General features: G+C 62.4%; 1 protein-coding gene across 3 annotated transcripts; it reads left to right on the top strand.

Moving 5' to 3' along the window:
• Window positions 1–280: 280 nt before the first annotated feature.
• Window positions 281–20,791, top strand: ATG2A (autophagy related 2A). 3 transcript variants are annotated; one of them, XM_032640891.1, is made up of 41 exons: window positions 281–555; window positions 2,640–2,802; window positions 2,928–3,080; window positions 3,222–3,324; window positions 3,722–3,857; window positions 4,006–4,104; window positions 4,392–4,488; window positions 4,577–4,741; window positions 4,846–4,986; window positions 5,524–5,761; window positions 5,846–5,990; window positions 6,089–6,181; window positions 6,616–6,774; window positions 6,890–7,133; window positions 7,483–7,579; window positions 7,705–7,861; window positions 8,538–8,680; window positions 8,761–8,900; window positions 8,986–9,143; window positions 9,607–9,757; window positions 9,881–10,080; window positions 10,185–10,265; window positions 10,463–10,569; window positions 10,656–10,748; window positions 12,373–12,443; window positions 12,667–12,743; window positions 13,274–13,444; window positions 13,568–13,694; window positions 13,782–13,996; window positions 14,746–14,954; window positions 15,221–15,356; window positions 16,789–16,989; window positions 17,214–17,315; window positions 17,516–17,600; window positions 17,694–17,829; window positions 17,916–17,988; window positions 18,163–18,245; window positions 18,482–18,603; window positions 18,746–18,900; window positions 19,925–20,077; window positions 20,170–20,791. In XM_032640891.1, the coding sequence occupies exons 1-41, from the start codon at window positions 385–387 to the stop codon at window positions 20,404–20,406; spliced, it is 5,787 nt and encodes a 1,928-aa protein (XP_032496782.1). In that variant the 5' UTR covers window positions 281–384; the 3' UTR covers window positions 20,407–20,791. The 3 variants fall into 3 exon arrangements, with proteins under 3 accessions (XP_032496782.1, XP_032496783.1, XP_032496785.1); XM_032640892.1 differs by having other exon boundaries at window positions 385–555; window positions 13,274–13,438; window positions 20,170–20,406; XM_032640894.1 differs by lacking the exons at window positions 17,694–17,829; window positions 17,916–17,988; window positions 18,163–18,245; ... (2 more) ...; window positions 19,925–20,077; window positions 20,170–20,791 and having other exon boundaries at window positions 385–555; window positions 17,431–17,562.
• The last annotated feature ends 514 nt before the right edge of the window (window positions 20,792–21,305 follow it).

Genomic DNA, 21,305 nt, shown 5'->3' with positions numbered 1-21,305 from the left:
TCGGACGAGTCAGCACATGCGCATTCTTTTGAGGGGCTGGCACCTCAAGCAACAGCCTTCCCGGAGCCCGTAGGAGAGAGGTTAAAGGTCCTCCCACACAGAATTTATACGCAAGCGTAAATTAATATTGGGAGCCCTATATCTTACCGAGAGCCCAGTCCCTTTTTCGCGCCTGAAGGCTCCGCCCCCGCGGCCAATCAGTAGGCCTTGCCCTTTGCAGTGACCAATGGCAGTGAGCGTGGGGGCGTGGTCAGGCGTCCGGGGGTGCGGCCTGGCGCTAAGAGAAGCGGCGGGGTGAGCCGGGGGCTCTAGTGAACAGCGCAACCGGACGGGGAACGCCGGCGGCCGGCGAGTGGAGGCGGCCCGGGCCCGGCGGTCTCCGAGATGTCACGATGGCTATGGCCGTGGTCGAACTGTGTGAAAGAGCGGGTCTGCCGCTACTTGCTGCACCACTACTTGGGTCACTTCTTCCAGGAGCACCTCAGCCTGGACCAGCTCAGCCTCGATCTGTACAAGGGCAGCGTTGTCCTGCGGGATATACACCTGGAGATCTGGGTGAGGATCCAGGCCCGAGCCCTGGAAGGGTCGGACTGGGGGGTGCAGCATCCTGAGTCTCCCTGCGAAAGGGTCGGACTAGGGGACCAGGCACCGGAGTGGAGAGGCCTTGGGCGTCCGGCCCTTTCCAGGGGTCAGCTGATCGCCTCCAGAGTCAGAAGCTGGACAGAAGGGGCCCCTGCCTCTACTTCACAGGAGGAGAAACTGAAGCTGGGGAGCAGGATGTCACTTGTCTGGAGAACGCCAGAATTAGTGTATCAAATTGGGGGCCTGAGTTGAGCGTGGTGCCAAGGGGCTAAGGAGAGGGTGAGGAGGAACCTCGGAAACTAGGGGGCTCTGGTGGGACCAGGCCAGGGAAGTGACAGAGTTGGGGCACACAGCTGATTAGGGAAGTCTGGCAGGGGTCCAGGGCCCTGCTCTGGGCACCTGTGGGAAAGGTGCCCTGACCTCCTGACCCCACGACCCTGGCTCGGTGGGTGGCGTTCGTCTCCGGATATGGATGTCCACAACCGCGTCAGCACCCCTGTTGATCAACACGTTGTGTGACTGCCACCGCTGCCTACTTCCTGCTTTTAGGAGAGTGGGATGGACTGAATGGGTGTTTGGGGAGGAGCTTGGGCATCAGCATCCCCACCTGGAGGAAAGCCCTTGAGGAAAGGTGGAGAGATCTGGCCTTAGGCAGAGAGGAGAGAGATGCTGGGGAAGCAGAGAGGAATAAGCTCTGGGTCAGAGGCCTGCGGCTGTGGGCAGTGAGGAGCTGTGTCTCACGGTTCAGCTGACCTGGGAAGTTGCAAAGGAGCCACCAGTTAGAGGCGCCAGACCAGGGCTGGCACTGGGTCAACCCTCCAGTCCAGAGCAACAGGGGTGGGCATGGGGACAGGGGCTTCGCAGTTTCCTGGGGGAGCAGACAGGGTGCCTGGCCTCAATACAGTCTGGGCAGGAGAAACTGGGCTTTAGGGTAGACCAGGTCTTCCTGAGCAAACGTGGGGTAGGCGGAGACCCCTGAGCCCAGACTTGGTGGCACCTCTTGCCTGTGAATCCGAGTGCGGGAGACCTTTTCTGACCTCTGACTTCAGCCTCTTAGGCTAGCCCAGACCTCTAGGCTGCCTTTCTATACTTCCACCCGCCCTGCCCTCTGGTTGGGGATTTGAATTGGCTCCTAGCTAGGCTGCTTTCCTGCCCGGCCTCCAGGGAGGAGTTGGGCCCTGGTGGAATGCAAGTGCTTTCCCAATATGCCCGCCCTTCTCCAGGCTGCCACGCCTGCAGCCCCTCCCTTGCAGACCCCCAAAGAAGCCAAGTGCCTGGGTCTCAGTCTCAGTTCCCATAGTACACTGGGTGACTAGGCTAGTCCCTTCTCTTTAGGCCTCAAGTTTCCCCATCTGTGGATCTGTAGGTGAGGAATTTGCACGTGATGTCTGTGGGCCTTCTAGCTCTGCCGTGTATTTCATTCATGGATCCAACAGGTGCTTACTGAGGCCCTCTCTGGGTGGCACCACACAGAGCACCTGGAGTCACACAGAGAAGGCAGGTGGGCTCCTGCCCTCAGGGAGCTTCCAGACTGGTGGGGGGGCTGCTCCTCTATTTGTCACCAGGGGCTCTAGCCTTGTGCCTCAGAGAGAGTACAGCTACCCCAAGTGTTTGGAGTTGGGGGGCCCCCTCCAGCTCAGGTCAGCCCCCTGCCTGCCTCTCCTGGACACTCCCCTTAATCCACACTCGCCCAGGTAAATGTGGGCTGCTGCTCTCTCTGCCAGGCCTTTGCATGTGCTGTGCCCATGCCTGAAACCCTGCCTTCCATCCCCTCTGCCTGGCTCCCTCCTCTTTGTCCTTCAGCTCTGCCCTCCTCTGGTTTGAAAGACTGGGCACTTTGGACTGTGCGATAATAGGGCGGGCCAAGAGTAGGGATCAGTGGAGCCAGGAGCAGGGATCAGTTGAGCAAAGGTAGGATCTTGTAGGTAGCATGTGGACGGACAGGGGGAGTGAGGGTGCTCTCCGAGGTGGAACAGCCAGGCAAGGAGTGCAGCAGCCAGGGAGACGGCTGGGTTTGGGGCTTCCCTGAGCTGGCTTTGTCTCCTGCCTGCTCCCAGTCTGTGAATGAGGTGCTGGAGTCCATGGAGTCGCCACTGGAGCTGGTGGAAGGCTTCGTGGGCTCTATCGAGGTGGCCGTGCCCTGGGCCGCGCTGCTCACCGACCACTGCACCGTGCACGTGTCAGGCCTCCAGCTCACCTTACAGCCCCGCCAGGGCCCGGGTGAGGACAGAGCAAAGCTGGGGCGGGGGTGGGGGTGGGGGTGCGGGAGAAGGCGGTGCGAGTGGGCCTGGGCACCCAGGAGCTGACTGGGCCTGCCGGCCCTGAGACCCTCTTCCTACCTGCAGGGCCGGGGGCTGCCGACTCACAGAGCTGGGCCTCGTGCATGACCACGAGCATGCAGCTGGCCCAGGAATGCCTGCGGGATGGGCTGCCCGAGCCCTCTGAGCCACCACAGCCCCTGGAAGGACTGGAGATGTTTGCCCAGACCATTGAGACTGGTGAGCAGGCCCCGCCCGGCCACTGTCGCCCCTCCGTGGCCCGCAGGGCAAAGGCCTCAGACAGCACCCTGCTGCCTGACAGGGAAACTCTGTCTGGCCCTTGCGGCTCTGCCTGACCTGAGACCCCTCCCCACCTCTCAGTACTGCGAAGGATCAAGGTGACCTTCCTGGATACTGTCGTGAGGGTAGAGCACCCGCCCGGTGCTGGGGAGCGTGGCGTGGCAGTGGAAGCCCACGTGCAAAGGTAGGGGCAGGCTGAGTGGGGGCGCTGGCGTGAGGGAGAGGGGGAGTGAGGGGCTGCTGAGTGGCCCTGGCCCCACCTGCACCCCCAGCCTGGGCTCCTGGGAAGTGTCAGGGCAAGTCTGGGTGGGCATGGGCTGTGGCCAGGGCAGCGGGCGGCGAACTGTGTTGTGAGCCTGGAGTGGTGTCCCGGGGCCAAGTGGTAGAGGCCTAGGGTAGCGGGGCCCCCGGGGTCAGGTGACACGCTGAGGGTCTGGGGAGCAATGGCCGCGGAGGTCCAGGATGGCCTGGCTATGATGGGACGGCTCCGCAGGCCAGACTTCGCTAACCCCAGACTCCTAGAACAGAATGCTGTGTGGGGAGAGGGCGGCCTGGGCAGGAGCTGATCCTACACTCCCCAGACTAGAGTACTGCGACGAGGCCGTGCGAGACCCAAGCCAGGCACCGCCCGTGGATGTGCACCAGCCCCCTGCCTTCCTCCACAAACTGCTGCAGCTGGCGGGGGTCCGCCTGCACTTCGAGGAGCTCCGCCCACAGGTGGGCCGACTCCGGTCCGGACCATCTCTTTCTCCGTCTAATCCCTGTCCTCTCTGGCCCTTGACCCATCTTCCCCTCTCCATCCCTTCTGACCATCTTTGGCTGCATCTTTTCAATCCCTCCCCTCCCATGTCTTCTTGTCTCCCAGGAAGGACCCCCAGAGCCTCCCTTGCAGATTGGCAGCTGCTCAGGGTGCCTGGAGCTGACAGTGAAATTGAAGCAAAATGAGGCCTTCCCAGGCCCCAAGGTGGGTCTCCAGGCCCCTGGGGAGGAGGGATTATGCCCCATCTCAGAATCCTCCTTAGCAATGCTGATCTTCCCTGGGACGCAGCGGGGTCGTCAGGTGGGGAAATCACTGCCTTCTAGGCAAGTGGAGAAACTGAGGCTCAGAGTGGTCAAGTTGGAGCCAGGGTCACACAGCTAGTTGGTGGCAGAGCTTAGCCTGACGACCGGCGTCCTACCTCCTCAGGGTGAGGGCACGTGGGTGGCGGCAGTGGCTGGTGTAGGCTCCATGGTTGCTTCCTCCACCCCCAGCTGGAGGTGTGTGGGCAGCTGGGCTCCCTGCACCTGCTCCTGACCCCACGGCAGCTCCAGCAGCTTCAGGAACTGCTTGGCGCACTGAGCCTTGCAGGTGAGGCCTCTGGGCGGTCCAGGGAGTGGGATGGCTGGGAAGGCACCGGCAAGACTGGACTGACACAAGGAGTTGTCCTCCCCCGTAGACCCCGAGGGCCTGGTCGACAAGCTGAACAAGAGCCGCCCACTAGGTGCTGACGATCTGTGGCTGATTGAACAGGATCTGAACCAGCAGCTGCAGGCGGGGACCGTAGCTGAGCCCCTCGGCTCAGACCCCCTTTCGAACCCCCTTGTCAACTTGGAGAGCACTGGTGGGTATGGAGCCAGAGCCAGCAACTGGCAGGGTGTCTGCTGTGGCCTCAGGAGTCAGGGGGCTGAGCCCGGGTGCCTCTGACCCCCTTTCTCTGGCCCACAGACCTCTTCTTCTCCATGGCGGGCCTCACAAGCAGTGTGGCCTCAGCCCTGTCTGAGCTCTCCCTCTCCGATGTAGACCTGGGCACCTCTGTGCACAGCAACATGGCCTCCCGCCAGCTCTCTGCTCAGGGCCCCCCAACCGGTGAGTCCTCCAGGGGCAGGAAGAGCTGGAAGAAGGCTTGGTGCCGGTGTCATCTTTGCTACGTGCATGTGGGAGGCCTCCAGCGCTGCCTGGAGGTCCACCGTTGGTGACTTGGTTCCGTGGGAACGCTCAGGGGAGGTGGCGGTGCGATGGACAGAACCTGGGTTTCGGAGTTAGAGACCTTGGGCCGAGCACTTAAACTCAGTTTCCCCTTCCATAAAAAAGGGGTGAGATCTGACCCTGCCAGGCCGCACGTTTGAGCTGATGTTTATTGAGAGATCGCGTGTGTCAGGTACTGAGTAAGTGCTTCGTCACCTCCAGTTCTTCCAGCTTCCTTGAGCGGGTTGAATTGAGCTTGGACTCAGTGTCTGGCATAATAAGGCTTCACGTCACCCCTGCCTGGCCAAGCCCCTGGCCAGAGTCACGATCCAACTAGGCCAGGGCTTCTCCTGGCCCCTAGACCACTGTCTGACTGTCACTTTACCTGGGATGCCTATGAGCTCTGGGGAGCCTCTGGTGAAGCCTTTGTCCTCTCAGGCAAGACAGCCCCTGCACCCCCCTCGAACACCCTGCGCCCTGACTCGCTGCTGAAGATGACCTTGGGGGGTGTGACCCTGACCTTGCTTCAGACATCTGCCCCGTCTTCCGGACCACCTGACCTCACCACCCACTTTTTTGCGGAGTTCGATGCCACCAAGGATGGGTCCTTCGGCTCCCATGACTTCTACCATCTCCGACCGCGCTTCCAGAGGGCCTGTCCCTGTAGCCATGTCCGGTACAAGCCCGAGGCGGGCCTGAACTAGAGGGGACTCCCTGAGCCCCTGAAGCCTACCTTCTGATGCCCAGCTTCTTCCCGTAGGCTAACGGGTGCCGCTGTGCAGCTTTCCTGGGAGCTGAGGACAAGCAGGGGCCGGCGGATTACCAGCACGGAAGTGCACTTCGGGCAGCTCGAGGTGCTGGAGTGTCTGTGGCCCAGGGGTACTCCGGAGCCTGAGTACACAGAGGTGAGGGCTGAGAGCCAGTGTGTGCACGGCAGGGCCTAGAGGTGAGGGTGGGCCTGGGGGCTCGGCCTGACCCTGTCGTCTTCCATGTCCTGTCCCAGGTCCTGAGCTTCCCCAGCGGCCTGCGGTCCCAGGCCTCGGTTCAGCCTTGCGCTCACCTGCGCCACACGCAGACCCTGCGCCGGCTGCCCAAGGTAACCCACCCTGCTCCAGGCCCAGGGGCCCCATGGTGTATTGCCCCCCACCAGCCTCCCCTGGTGCCTCCCTGCTCCCACCCTCCACCCGCCTTACCTGTGCTCAAACCAGAGCACACCTCCCCATCCCGGAGCCCTTGAGTACTTCCGGGCCATATACATGCCATTCTCTTAGCCCCTCTCCTGGCTCATCTTGGCAAACCCCTGCCAGCCTCCAGGGCTGGAGGTGGTAAGTATTGGGTGGTTTTCGTTAAACGAGCATGGTTGTCTGCCCCGAGCAGGCGGTGAAGGTCTCCTGGGTTCCTCACCCAAGCTCTTCTCCTCACAGCTTGGGAGGGCTCCGTGTCCTTTCTGTTTTTGCTCAAGGGGAACCCTGCCCATCCTGCCCTCACCCACCCCACAGCCCTCGCTGACCTGAGCACCCTCACCCTCAGAGCCGGCCCCGGCGCCCAACTGCCTGCCATTGTCACTCAGAACTGGCCCTGGACCTGGCCGACTTCCAGGCAGATGTGGAGCTGGGGGCCCTGGACCGGCTCGCTGCCCTGCTGTACCAGGCCACCACACCGCCTCCCGAGCAGCCGGCTGGCCTGCTGGTAAGAGGCGCAGCCAGGGTGGAGAGCAGGCCGTGGGCCCTCTGGCTCTCGGCCACAGTTGGGTGGGGGCGGGGGGGCTAGCAGCAGCTCTGACTCCCCCCCTCCCCTCCCCCAGACAGAGCCCCCGCCAGCAGCTGAGCAGCATGCAGTGGTGCGGCTCTCGGCACCCCGGGCCACACTGCAGCTGCGCTTCCCCATTGCTGACCTGCGGCCTGAGCGGGACCCCTGGGTGGGCGGGGCCGTGCGGGCCGAGCAGCTGCGCCTGGAGCTGACTGAGCCCCAGTTCCGGTCAGAGCTGAGCAGTGGGCCTGGCCCCCCAGCCCCCACCCGCCTGGAACTCTCCTGCTCCGACCTCCATGGTAAGAGCCCCCCCAGGAGACAACCCCTTGGGCAGGGGGCTCAGGCCTCTAGGAGAGGTGGGCTTGGGGCCATGGAAGGGGCTGGGTCACGATGGGGGCAGACCCTGGTCCAGACCTCATCTGCTTCGTGAGGCACCAGCATTGGGTATCCCAGGGCTCCTCTGGGCAGCGGGCAGAGTGGGCCGCTTATCCCTGGGCCGCTGCAGACTGTGGGCGCGAGGGAGGGCACGGGTCTGTACACAATAAAACACAGCTGTCATGGGGGTGCTCCCACTGACCCACCTGGTCTTGAAGAAGAAATGGGGAAAGGTGGCAGTGACAACCCCCCGTCCCTCCCCATCCCATCCAGTCACCTACGAAGACGGAGAGAAGCCACCTGTCCCCTGCCTGCGGGTCTCCAAAGCCCTGGATCCCAAGAGCCCTGGGCACAAGTACTTCCTGCCCCAGTAAGTTGGGGCTCTGGGAGGAGCAGACAGGAGGGGAGGGCTTTGCTACTGAGGGCAGTGGGAGGCCACTTGGGACCAGGGGCTGGGGGGCCCTGCAGGCCAGTGACAGGCCTGTGCCCTGGCAGGGTAGTGGTGACCCTGAACCCCCAGCTCGGCGCACAGTGGGAAGTGACCCCGGAGAAAGGAGAGGAGCTGGAGTTGTCGGCCGAGAATCTGTGCGAGCTTCGGGAGCCTGAGCCCTCACCCTTCTCCTCCAAAAGGACCATGTACGAGACGGAAGAGGTGAGGTCCAAGGCCTTTTGGGTCTCACGGGAGCCACTTGGTGGCTCTGGGTCAGGGGGACAAGACCACATGGGGCACCAGAAAATGTGAACCAGCAACAGTGAGAATTTCATTTCTTCCACTGTCTCTGGTCAGTGGGGAGTCTCAGGGGGCCCAAGAGTGAGGGCAGCGCCTAGGGGACACGGGCCCTCGATGTGGAAGATCATGGCCCGTCCCATCAGCCATTTCCCAGCAGGGTACATTTGGGCCTCAGGATCCTCTTCTCTGAAGGTGATGAGGGTTGAGTGAGAGGTAGTTAGGGGCCTGGCCTCTGGGCCAAACGACCTGGGTTCGAATCCAGCCTCTGCCACTCAGTGGCTGTGTCATCTGGGGAAGTTGTCTAACCTCTTGGAGAGTTACCTACAGATGAGTCTCCTCATCTGGAAAGTGAGTATAATGACCTGTCTCATGGGCCTGTCGTGAGGATAAAGGGGTTAACATAAACGAGGCCCTTGGAGCAGGGTTTGCATGCAGTCAGCGCCTCAGACAAGATGGCTGTCATACATCCCAGCAGAGAAGGGCTCATGTGGATGAATGAATGAATGATAGGAGTTCAGGAAGCAGACCTGGGTCAGATTCTAAGGCCGGCAGCAGGCCCTGACATCTCTCGCATCCCCTTCCCTGCTCCCACACCTAGATGGTGATTCCTGGAGACCCTGAGGAAATGAGGACCTTTCAGAGCCGGGCCCTGGCGCTGTCCCGCTGCAGCCTGGAAGTGGTCCTGCCCGGCGCCCACGTCTTCCTGCCCAGCAAGGAGGTCTACGAGAGCCTCTACAACAGGTGGCGACGTGGGCAGGGCAGGGGGTGGCAAGGGGCTGGGCCGGGCCTCCCTCACCGCCGTGGTCCAACTGCCCTCTCAGGATCAACAACGACCTGCTCATGTGGGAGCCCGCGGACCTGCTTCCCACCCCCGCCCCTGCCACTCGCCCCTCTGGCTTCCCAGATGCCTCGGGCTTCTGGCACGACAGCTTCAAGATGTGCAAGTCTGCCTTCAAGCTGGGTAGGAGGGGCACCCTGGTGGGGCCCTGGGGCCGGGGCCGCCCTCCCAGGTCTCCTTCCCACTCGGCTCCTTGATCTCCCCCCAGACTCGGACTCGGACGACGAGGACACCCACTTCTCAGCGGGGGCATCAGGCACCCCCCAGCGCCTTGCCCCTGAGTCCCAGAGCCCTCACTCCCAGAGTACCTTCTCTACACTGGTGACGGTGCTAAAGGGTCGGATCACGGCCCACTGTGAGACCAAGGTGAGCACAGCCCAGGGGAGGTGAGCCCCTGACTCCAGAGCCCCCACTGGCAGGAGAACAAGGCCTGTGTGAGCAGCTCCAAGTGGGGAATGTGGGAGACAGAGGCCCCACCGGGGGCCGAGTGCGGCCTGTCCAGCCAGTAGCACCCACCCGCCACCCACTGACCCACCCATGCCCCCCCACCCATCCCATCACACCCCGTCAGCCACTAACTAGCACCTGCTCTATGTACGGTACTATGCCAGGGGTCCGAATGAACACCATCTGATGCTCGGAGGTAGACAGGGCAGGGATGACCCTTCCCCTCTGGCAAAAGAGAACGTGCTGCTCCGGACCTCCAGCGCTCTGGGTAGGGGCTGAAGCCGACGCTAGTCAGGCCCGGGCTCCAAGAGGCGCCCTCACCCCTGAGGGTGTGGAGGCCGCTGAGCGTAGCTGGTGGGGCTGAGCCACGTGCTGCCTGCAGGACGAGTGCGGGAAGCGGCTGGAGGCCACGCACGGGGAGCTGGTGCTGGACGTGGAACAAGGCACCATCTTCAGCGTCTGCCAGTACCGAGGCCAGCCGGGACTCGGCTACTTCTGCCTGGAAGCTGAAAAGGCGACACTGTACCACCGAGGTGTGAGGGCTGGCGGCCAGTCACCGTGGGGTCTCTAGGGTACATGGGGAGGGGAGCTCCTTCAGGAGGGATGGAGTGGGTGATCAGCCAGCTTGGCAGGGGGCTCACCAGATGCCTCCTCAGCGGCTGTGGATGACTACCTGCTGCCCAGTCGCCTGGAGCTGCCCACCTTTGCTCCTCCGGCCCAGCTGGCCCGAACCATCTACCCGTCGGAGGAAGGGATGACTGAGCAAGGAGGCATGGGCCGCAAAGGCCAGGGCCGGGGCCCCCACATGCTGTCCACCGCGGTGCGCATCCAACTGGACCCTCACAGGAACGTCAAGGTACAGCCACGCCTGCTTCTGGCCCACCTGTTTGGCCAGGGCCACTGCCTCCCTGGTGCCTGGAAGGCTGGGCTGCCGCCATGCTGACTGTGCCCTGCCCCCAGGAGTTCCTGGTGACACTGCGGCTGCACAGAGCCACCCTGCGCCACCACATGGCCCTGCCAGAACAGAGCTGGCACTCCCAGGTGAGGGAGGGTCGCGTGGGGGGCGTGGGCTGGGCCAGAGCTGACCTTGGACTGGAGCCGACTTCTGGGTGGAGCCCCTGGGCAAGGGTGTGACAGACAGCTGATGGGCAGCAACTGGAGAGCTGTGCTGCGGTTGGGGGTGTTGAGGAAGAAAGAGGCCCCCTCCTCCCCTGTCCCTTTCACTCTGGCCCCCAAAGCTGTTGGAGTTCTTAGATGTCCTGGATGACCCAGTGCTGGGCTACCTGCCTCCAACGGTCATTACCATCCTACATGTACACCTGTTCTCCTGTGCCGTGGACTACAGGTACCCAGGCTCAGGGGGCTGGGGGCCAGGGGCTGGGGCCCCTGTGTAAGGAGCCTGCCCCAACCCAAATGTGATCCACCCTCCAGGCCCCTCTACCTCCCTGTACGTGTCCTTGTCACTGCTGAGACCTTCACCCTCTCCAGCAACATCGTCATGGACACCTCTACCTTCCTGCTCAGGTATGCGGCTCCCCCACCCGAGCTCCCCGTCCATCCCACCCCAAGTTGGCTGCAGCTGCCACTCCCCCAGGGTCCTGTGTACCTGCTGTATATCCTCAGGTCCATCTGAGCCTTTCTGGACATTTAGGTGATCCCTCCCTGGGGAACAAGATTGGGTTTCACCTTCCCAGAGTCAGTCAGACCTTCAAATCAGAGCCTTAAAGGTGTTTGAGCTCTCTGACCTGATCACCTCACTTCTGGTAGTTGTCCTTAGGATAGAAGGATAAGAAAGGTAGAATGTAATGCCTCTGTAGTATAATTCAAAATAGTCAAAACTTGTAAACAACTTAAATGCCCCCAAATTACGACCTCAGTCAGTAAACGTGGCCCACTCAACCATTAAAGTCAAATTTAAGAATAACATTGAAAAATATGGGGAAATGCCATAGTACAATATTTATATAGAGATATAAAACTATATATATATTTTTTTTTTTTTTAAAGATTTTTGGGGGTGTGTTTGTATGAATCTCTGTGTGGCTTCATAGAAAAGACAGGATGGAGATGTATAGTTGTCCCTTGGTATCCCACAGGGGATTGGTTCCAGGACCCCTCGTGGATACCAAAATCCAGGGGCACTCAAGTCACATATAAAAGGGTGCAATATTTGCATATAACCCATGCACATCCTCCCATGTATTTTTTTTTAATTTATTTATTTAATTTATTTATTTTTGGCTGCGTTGGGTCTTCGTTGCTGTACGCGGGCTTTCGCTAGTTGTGGCGAGCAGGGGGCTACTCTTTGTGCTGCGCTTCTCGTTGCAGTGGCTTCTCTTGTTGCGGAGCACGGGCTCTAGGCGCACGGGCTTCATTAGTTGTGGCACGTGGGCTCAGTAGCTGTGGCTCACGGGCTTAGTTGCTCCGCAGCATGTGGGATCTTCCCGGACCCGTGTTCACTGCATTGGCAGGCGGATTCTTAACCACTGCGCCAGCAGCGAAGTCCCTCCCATATACTTCAAATCGTCTCTAGGTTGCTTAATAATACCCAACACAATGTATATGCTATGTAAGGTGCCAGCGCATGACAAATGCAAGTTTTGCTTTTGGGAACTTTCTGGATTTTTAAAAAAATATTTTGATCCGCGGTTGGTTGAATCCTCAGAAGCAGAACCTGCAGATATGGAGGGCTGACCGTATAAGGTGCTTTTCTCAGAATTCGGGATTAGCTATACTTTTTAAATATTTGAAAGGAGCTTTTGTTAGGTTGCCATTAAAATAAGGACTTATTTTAAAAGAACAATGCAGGCTGTAGGGGGAAAACAGGACATTTCCCTCCCAGGGCTGCTATGAAGCCCAGGTGAGGTGGAGAAGCTGGAAGTTTTGGGAGAAAGAGAAATGCTGCCCGGTTGCCTCGAGTGCCTGTTGTCTGGGCCTGTGGTACAAGACTCCAGGCCCAGTCTCCCCACTGTACAGACAAGAACACCGAGGCCAGAGAAGACCCAGCACTAGTCTTCTCTTGTGGGCTTGGGACCCCCTGTTGGTGCCCCTGCTGCCCGTCTCTATGAGCAAGCCCCACCCCTGCCGGCTCCTTGGGAGCTGCCGCCTGCAGTGGCTCCCGGCCCTTCTCAGCCCCGTTCCCCCCCAGGTTCATCCTCGACGACTCCGCCTTGTACCTGTCCGACAAGTGTGACATGGAGACCCTGGATCTGCGGCGAGGTGGGCAGGGCCTGGACTGGGCTCCCTCCCGTCTGAGGGGCTGTGGCCCCCGGCCATACCCAGAGCAGCCCGCTGTCCTCACCCAGCTGCTGGCCAGGTCCTCAGCGCCCGTGCACACGTGCACGCACACAAGGGCTGCACCCAGACAAACCCTAGATTCTCGCAGCGGGGCCGGGGCCTGGGTAGGAGGAGGCAACGGGAGCCTCTCCTGCCTCTGCCTCAGATTATGTCTGTGTCTTGGACGTTGACCTTCTGGAGCTCGTGATCAAAACCTGGAAGGGGAGCACTGAGGACAAACTGGTGAGTGTGGCTGTCGCCCAGGGTCCCCCAGAGCCAGAGCAGGGACTGGGGCACGGGAGCCTTCGGGGGATCACTTTTCTCCACGCACCGTCTCTTTGTTTCTGCTCCCTGGGCCCAGGCTCAGGTCCCAGTCACTGACAGCCCTTCCCTGTGGTTATTGGCCCTCCTGGGAAGGGCCAGACCTTTGGTGGACATCCCTCCCTATGAACCCTGCCAGCAGAGGGCAGCTGTAGCCACGAAAAAGCAGGGCCTCAGAAGTCAGCCTTTCTGGGTCTCCAGTGTCCTTATCTGTAAAAGGGAGATCCCAGGCCCCGCTGGGATCACTGGAGACGGCGCTCAGAGGCCTTCACGCGGGAGTGCACTCTTGCTTCCTCAGGCGGCCCTGGGCGAAGCCCCTTTTACTCTCTAGGCTCAGTTTGCCCATGTGTTCAAAGGGTAGTTGGCTGACCGCCCCAGGGGAGACCTGGCCCAGTCCTGTCTGAGTCTGGTGGGGCTAGAGCCCTGGCTGACGCCCGCCCCCAACCCCACAGAGCCGGCCACTCTTCGAGCTGCGCTGCTCCAACAGTGCAATGCATGTGCATAGCTGTGCTGACTCCTGCGCCCTGCTGGTCAGCCTGCTCCAGTACGTGACGAGTGAGGGCGACCTGCACCCCCCTCCCCGGCCCCCCAGCCCCACGGAGATCGCCGGCCAGAAGGTACAGGTGAGGCCTGGCCGCACAGGCCACCAGAGCCCGCCATGGCCGCCAGGGACCTGGTGATCGGGGAGCCCTGGGGCCCCCCTCCCTCCCGACACGCATTCACCAGTCCTCCCCTGCCTGGCGCAGCTCTCGGAGAGCCCTGCCTCCCTGCCCTCATGCCCCCCAGTGGAGACAGCCCTCATCAACCAGCGGGACCTGACCGACGCCCTCCTGGACACGGAGCGCAGCCTGCGGGAGCTGGCCCAGGCTTCAGGTGGGCTCAGGGTGCTTTGGGGCCAGCAGACACAATCAGACACCCACATCGGGCATCCCCCTAAGCCGGCCTCTTTCTCCCCCACAGGGAGCCCCTTCTTTCAGGCCTCTCCAGTGTCGGTCTACCTATTCCCAGGTGAACGGAGTGGGGCCCAGCCCCCCTCGCCCCTGGTTGGGGCCCCCACTGGCAGCTTGGGGTCCCACTCAGAGGCCAAAGAAGAGGAGAAGGAAGAGGAGGGGGATGGAGACACTCTGGACAGCGATGAGTTTTGCATCCTTGACGCTCCTGGCCTGGGCATATTGGTGTGTGGTGGGCAGGCTGGGCAGGGGCCTGGAAGAGGGTGGCTCAGTTCTAGGCCCTTCTAGAGCTCCCACTGTGAGAGAGGCAGGAGGTGGTCAGTATCAGTGGGGAAGTGGGGTTGGGTCCCTGGGGAGGCAGCCCTCACTCTGGGCTTTGAAGGAGTTGACGGACTTCCAAAGGAAGTGACAAGGCATGGAGTCCTGGGCAGAGGGACTGGGACGTTCAAGAGTAGGGAGGGGGCTTCCCTGGTGGCGCAGTGGTTGGGAGTCCGCCTGCCGATGCAGGGGACACGGGTTCATGCCCCGGTCCGGGAGGATCCCACATGCCGCGGAGCGGCTGGGCCCGTGAGCCATGGCCGCTGAGCCTGCGTGTCTGGAGCCCGTGCTCCGTAACGGGAGAGGCCACAACAGTGAGAGGCCCGCGTACCGCAAAATAAATAAATAAATAAATAAGAGTAGGGAGGGATAGGAGCAGGGCAGGTAGCGGGAGAGCGAGGAGAACCACCTGGCTGCAACGGTGCTGGCCTCCCGGCCCCCAAGTGCCAGCGGGAATGACGTCCAGACTCACTGTCACACGCAAGACCTGACAGGGCCGACAGGAGCAAGGGGCACTCAGGCTCCTAGGATAATCGCCTGTGAGAATCACCTTTTGTGAAAAAAGGGAGACAGATGCGAGGATGAGGGATAAACAGGTGGCCTGGACTGGGGAAAGCTTCTGTGGCCTATATGTTCACTTGGCCTCCTCCCTGCAGCCCCAAGATGGGGAGCCTGTGGTGACACAGCTGCATCCAGACCCCATCATAGTGCAGGACGGGCACTTCTCACAGCCGCTGGGCAGCACGGACCTGCTGCGGGCACCTGCCCACTTCCCAGTGCCCAGCAGTCGTGTGGTGCTGCGTGAGGTCTCCCTTGTCTGGCACCTCTATGGGGGCCGAGACTTTGGCCCCCATCCCGGACACAGGTGAGAAGGAGAGGGCGCAGGTGGCAGCTGTGGCAGTGGGGCCCCCAGGAGATGAGGGCCGGGCTGGGGTCCAGTTCTGACCCTCAGCAGCTGGTAACCTTGAGCCAGATCCTCACCTTCTGGCCTTATTAACTCTTCCTCTTCCCTTGCCCCGCCTACCTCCCAGGAGAGGGTCTCTTGCCCCAGGCTGAAAGTCCTGCTGTGATGGGAGGGAATGAGGAAAGGGGCTTCCCCTGAGTCAGCGAGTCCCTTGTTCCTCTTCCCAGGGCAAGAGCAGGCCTCACAGGCCCCAGGAGCTCCCCTTCTCGCTGCTCCGGCCCCAACCGGCCCCAGAACTCCTGGCGTGCGCAGGGGGGCAGTGGCAGGCAGCACCACGTCCTCATGGAGATCCAGCTCAGCAAGGTGAGGCCAGCCGGGGTGGGGCACCGGGACAGGCCCTCGTGTCCCTGCTGCTCAGCTAGCACTCACTCCACGGGAACTCCTGCGGGCCCCTGCTCCTGTACTAGGTCAGCTGCTGCCATGCTGTTCCAGATGCTGGATGTAGCGATGAGCAAAGCAGACAGAAACCCTGCCTTCCTGTCCCTTGTATCATAGTGGAGGGAGCCCAGTAAGACTATATATACAGACGCTCAGATGTGATAAACGCGCAGGGAACGTAAACAGGGGGCACAGGGAGTGCTGGGGAGGGCCGGAAAGCGCTCGTGAAAATATGCCGTTTTGCAAAGATGTGAAGCCACAGTGAGCCAGGGAGAGGTTTTCAGGCAGAGGGCACAGCGTGAAGGCCGCAAGCTGGGAGCATCCCTCGCGTGTCCCGGGAGCAGCAAGGAGGCCAGCGAGACTGCAGCTGAGCCGGGAGGAGGGCAGTAGGAGGCGAGGCCAGAGATCCAACCCAGACTAGGCCGCGTAAGGCCCTGTAGACCACGGATGGTTTTGGTTTTTACTAGAGGGACGGTGGAAAGAACCACGGGCTGGGCTGCTGGACTGAATGTGCGTGAGGGAGAGAGCAGGCCGGGCTGACCTGAGAAATTGTGCAGGTCAAGTGCCGTTTACTGAGAGTGAGCCCACACAGACCCACTCCCTGAGCTGGTAAGGGCGCTTGTGCTGAGACGACTCGGGGATGTGCTTCAGAGTGGTGGCCGGGGCTCCTCGGACACCCGACGGGCCGGGGAGCCAGTGCCAGCGCCGGCTGAGGGGGAGACAAGGCTGGGGCGAGAACCCGCCGGTGAGGGAGGCTTTGACCTGTCAGGGGCAGGAGAGAGGCCAGTGTACTCCAGGTCAAGGGCAAGGGCCGAAAGCGGGCTTTGGAGGGGGAAGCACGGCCTCGCCAGGCCACAGTGAGGAGTTTGCAGGGCGCCAGGTGGGCGGGCAAACGCTTTACAAAGATCCTCTGGGTGGGTGGAGAGGGGCTGGAGGGGATGAGCAGGGGGGCCGGGCAGGGGATGGGTGACGGCAGCTCCGAGACCAGGTGCAGCTGTGGCGGTGACAGAAGTGCAGCGGGACTGGAGAGATGTTCTCAGGAAGCAAAACTGACAGCCGTAGTGATAGAGAGATTGCAGCGGGAGGACCGAACCAACGTTTGCACTTAGGGTGATAGGGGGACAGGTGCCACTCGGGTGACGGGAAGGCTGGGAGATTGGGGGCAGGTTGATTCTCGGGAGGCAGTCGGGTTCATCATGGCCGTGGGGCATCTGAAGTGCCTGTGACACAGCCGTGTGGAGGCGTCCAGGTGGCAGCCGCTGTGGGACTGAGATTGGGCTGGGAGAGGAGGGGCCTGGGGTGAGCCCCCTTCGCTGTGCAGCCCTGCCTGCCGCTCAGGCCTCCGTCCGCCCCGCAGGTGAGCTTCCAGCATGAGGTGTACCCGGCAGAGCCAGGCCCCGTAGCCCCCGGCAAGGAGCCCGAGGAGCAGCCGCTGTCCCGCCAGGTGTTCATCGTGCAGGAGCTCGAGGTCCGAGACCGGCTGGCCTCCTCCCAGATCAACAAATTCCTGTATTTACACACGAGTGAGCGGATGCCACGGCGCACCCACTCCAACATGGTACAGGCCTTCCGCACGGTCCACCCTGAGAAGGGCACACGCATGCTCGCGTGCACACGCATGCATGTACACATACAGACCCCGGTTGTCTGTGAGCCCGGGAGGGGGGCGGGGCCCAGGCGGGCTGAGCTGAGGGAGCAGCACGTGCAGGCCCAACTGGGGGAGCAGTGGGGGCCGGGGGCCTGAGGCCCAGTGGGTGCCCAGAGCTCACCCTCTGCCTTCAGCTCAAGATCAAAGCGCTGCACGTGGCCCCCGTGACCAACCTGGGTGGGCCCGAGTGCTGTCTCCGCGTCTCACTGCTACCCCTGCGGCTCAACGTGGATCAGGTGAGTGGGCTGCGTGGGGCAGAGCCTGACGTGATCAGGTGAGTGGGCTGCGTGGGGGCAGAGCCTGACGTGATCAGGTGAGTGGGCTGCGTGGGGTAGAGCCTGACGTGATCAGGTGAGTGGGCTGCGTGGGGGCAGAGCCTGACGTGAGCCCGCTGCCTCCGGGCCTCTGAATCTGACCTGCTCCTCCCCCCCGGCAGGATGCTCTGCTCTTCCTCAGGGATTTCTTCACCAGCCTGGCGGCCAGCATCAACCCTGTGGTCCCGGCGGAGACCTCCACTGAAGGTGAGCAGCTGGGCAGGGAGGGGAGGGTCTGGGCCTCCTGCCTCACAGCCATGCCTGGGCCCATCCCTGGTCTGTCCCCCGCCTCTCCTCCAGCTCACCCTGAGACCCCAGTCCAGCCCAGCGGCCCCCAGGAAGGGCAACCCGAGGGTGTGGAGACCACCAGCTCCCAGGAGGCTGCAGGCGGTAGACACGGCGCCGCCCCTGCTGAGCAGCAGCCCATCTACTTCAGGTAGGGCCTTGGGCTGGGGGCCCCGGGCCAGGCTGCAGGGGATCAGGCCAGTGACCACAGGACCCCTTTCCCCACTCCCCACCCAGGGAGTTCCGCTTCACGTCCGAGGTGCCCATTTGGCTGGATTACCACGGCAAGCACGTCACCATGGACCAGGTGGTAAGCGGGGCTGTCAGGTCCCCATTCTGCCCAGGTGTGGCCTGCTCTTTGGAGGCCAGGGGGCCAGGGCTGTGTCCAGGCACCGTCAGCTACTGTCAGCCTCTAGTGGCTCCTGTGAGCTGGGCGGGTCCCTGGGTCCCATCACGTAAACTCCAACCCCTCCTCCCTCCCCAGGGCACTTTCGCAGGCCTCCTCATAGGCCTGGCCCAGCTCAACTGCTCCGAGCTGAAGCTAAAGCGGCTGTGTTGCCGGCATGGGTGAGCCTCCAGGCCTCTCTCAGGGCCCTTTCTCTGTTCCTGACTGTGGCCTTGGCCAAGACATCACCCCTCTGGGACCTCAGTCTGTGCTCTGTGAAATGGCCACAGTCAATCCCTCCGTACGGGGCTGGGTGGAGCCGTGGGGAGTGTTGGGGTGCCTTGGGTCCTCCTGGCCCTGTGACCCCTCAGCGTGTGGCTCTGCCCCACCCCACCCTCCTCTTCTCTCCCCTTCCTAGGCTCCTGGGTGTGGACAAGGTGCTGGGCTATGCTCTCAACGAGTGGCTGCAGGACATCCGAAAGAACCAGTTGCCTGGCTTGCTGGGGGGCGTGGGCCCCATGCACTCTGTTGTCCAGCTCTGTGAGTATCTGACTTTGGGGGCTCTTGAAAATGCCATACTCTTGGGCAGCCTAGAAGCCGCTACTGGGAATAGGTGGAAGAGTTCCCACAGCAGGGTAGGTGGGGGCAGCCTTGGGCATCTCTGACCACCCCGTCCCCCCAGTCCAAGGGTTCCGGGACCTGCTGTGGCTGCCCATCGAGCAGTACAGGAAGGATGGGCGCCTCATGCGGGGGCTGCAGCGGGGGGCTGCCTCCTTCGGCTCATCCACAGCTTCAGCCGCCTTAGAACTCAGCAACCGGCTGGTGCAGGCTATCCAGGTGAGTGGGCCCCCAGCGTCCAGGCCATGCAGGGCCGGGCGCCCAATTCCATCCCCAAAGCTCTACTGAGGGTAGGCCACCTGGGAATGTGGTATCTTTCGAGGAACAGTCACGGAGAAAAGAGGCCGAGTGACTGGCTTGGGGCCCACCGTGGCTCCCATGTGGGAGGGTGAGTGCCCCCAGGCTTTAGAGCCCACTGGGTCTCTGGTCATGGCTGTGTCCTGAAGGGGAGGGAAGGGGGCTGGCTCTGTTTACCGACAAAGAAACTGAGGCCCAGAGACTGGCCCTGGTTCATTCAGGCCTCACGCTTTGCCGGGCCCAGACGGGAAGGCAGGGCGTTATCCTGTGAGCAGTTGCAGCTGAGTACCCTGGGTTCTGGAGTAGAGGGGGCCGACAGGCAGGTGTTTGTGGTCAGTCCTAGGAGGTGAAGACGTTTGTGGCCAGTCCTCGGAGGTGAGGAGCGAGCTTGCAGATGCACTGGGGGGTGGGGGGCAGGGTCTCTAGAGAGGAGGCTGGAGGGATCGGCAGGCATCTGAGGGCCACCCCCAGGGCATTAGCTGGGGTGTAGGACAGCCAGGTGAGGAGGTTGCGGGGGAGGGAGTGACACCGGGGGCGAGAGAACAGAGGAGCCAGCGGGCAGAGGGTCACACTCAGTGATGGCTTAGTGATCTGTGGGGATGGGTCAGGGGAACCCAGGCTTCCGCCAGGGCCGCCCCTGGAGCTGGCAAGGAGCAGGAGGCGGAAGGCCGTGCGCTGAGCTCGGGCTGCATCTGTGGCACCCACCGGCGGGCAGGGTGCCGGGTGTGGTGGTCAACAGGAGAGGGGTGGGTCCAGAGGACATTAGGAGAGTCCCCTCAGGAGGCTTGCAGCCCCCTGGCCTGGGTGGTGGGAGCTTGGCAGGACCCCAGGAGCAGCACAGTAAAGCATGGATGCGGGGAACGCAGGGTTTGGGGGGGTGGGCTCCCACCCGGTCGTGGGTGCTTCGTCCCCCTCTCCTCATCTGGTGCCCGCCGTGCTCCCCCAGGCCACAGCCGAGACGGTGTACGACATCCTGTCCCCGGCAGCGCCCATCTCGCGCTCCCTGCAGGACAAGCGCTCTGTGCGAAGGCTGCGGAAGGGCCAGCAGCCGGCTGACCTTCGGGAGGGTGTGGCCAAGGCCTACGACACAGTTCGAGAGGTAACGAGGCCCAGCCCTGCTCCCATTCCTTCCCCATCCTCCCCCCCCGGCCCTCCCCCAGAGACCCCGGCACTGACCTCCAACCTCCGCAGGGCATCCTGGACACAGCTCAGACCATCTGCGAGGTGGCGTCTCGGGGCCATGAACAGAAGGGGCTGACAGGCGCTGTGGGGGGCGTGATCCGCCAGCTGCCCCCAACGGTGGTGAAGCCCCTCATCCTAGCCACAGAGGCCACATCCAGCCTCCTGGGGGGGATGCGCAACCAGATCCTCCCTGATGCGCACAAGGACCACGCTCTCAAGTGGCGTTTGGACGAGGCCCGGGACTGAGCCCCAGGCGCCCGGGACCCCAGGGCGCGGCCTGCCCACCCCGCCCAGCCCGCCCAGTGGCACTTGCTCCCACACCTCCCGAGAGCTGGGGCCCACAGCTGGACGGGCCAGGCCTTCAGGGGAGGGACTGGGAAGGACCCTGACTGGCGCACCCACTGCCAATCGCCGTGAGAGTGGAGCCTCCCTGCCTGGGCCCTCGGCCCTGCCTCTGCGCTTTTCCTCTGGAGAGAAAGGACGCTGCCCCCACCCTACCCCACCCCCGGGCCCACACTGCTGCCTTGTTCCAGGGTGGAGGCTCTCGGATCAGCCAAGCGTTTTTCTGTGTCTCGGGGGGGAGATGGGGGAACGGACGCCTCGTGGTTCAATGTATTTTTAAGCTCCTTGAGTGTGTGGGTCAGTGTCTGCATGCAGTGGAATAAACTGCCCCCCGCCAGCCCCCCGTCCTGTGCACCTGCACTGCCCCAGCCTCAGCCTTGACCTTGACTCGCCCCATCCCCATCTCTGCGCCCAGCACCTCCCCTGTCACCACCAGAGGTTGCCACAGCCTCTCCGACCGCTCAGCAGGTAAACAGTCCACCACCACCCTACCCACCGCTCCTACCCACCCAGTCACCTGCCCACCTCTGCGCTCCTTCCCTCGGCTGCCCTGCCGCTACGCCGGGGGCTCCTCGCCACACTCCCGGGGGACCACCACCCTGGCCCCACTTCTGGCGTGGCTGGCACGGGGTGGAGGGGGGAGGAGGAATGGTCCTTGAAGCCCACCTCACCCAGACCACGTTTCTTGGCCCTATGCCTGAAAGAGCTCAGGATCCTATCCTACCTGGGGCCAGGTGTGAGGTGCGCTGGGAGGACGCTGGACCAGAGTAAAGGGTAGGGCTGTGGAGTGCCCCAGGGAGGCT

The sequence above is a fragment of the Phocoena sinus genome, chromosome 8 (genome assembly GCF_008692025.1).
Source record: "Phocoena sinus isolate mPhoSin1 chromosome 8, mPhoSin1.pri, whole genome shotgun sequence".
NCBI lineage: Eukaryota > Metazoa > Chordata > Mammalia > Artiodactyla > Phocoenidae > Phocoena > Phocoena sinus.
The sequence above is the reverse complement of the archived record's forward strand: the minus strand, read 5'-3'. Positions and strand labels throughout refer to the sequence as shown.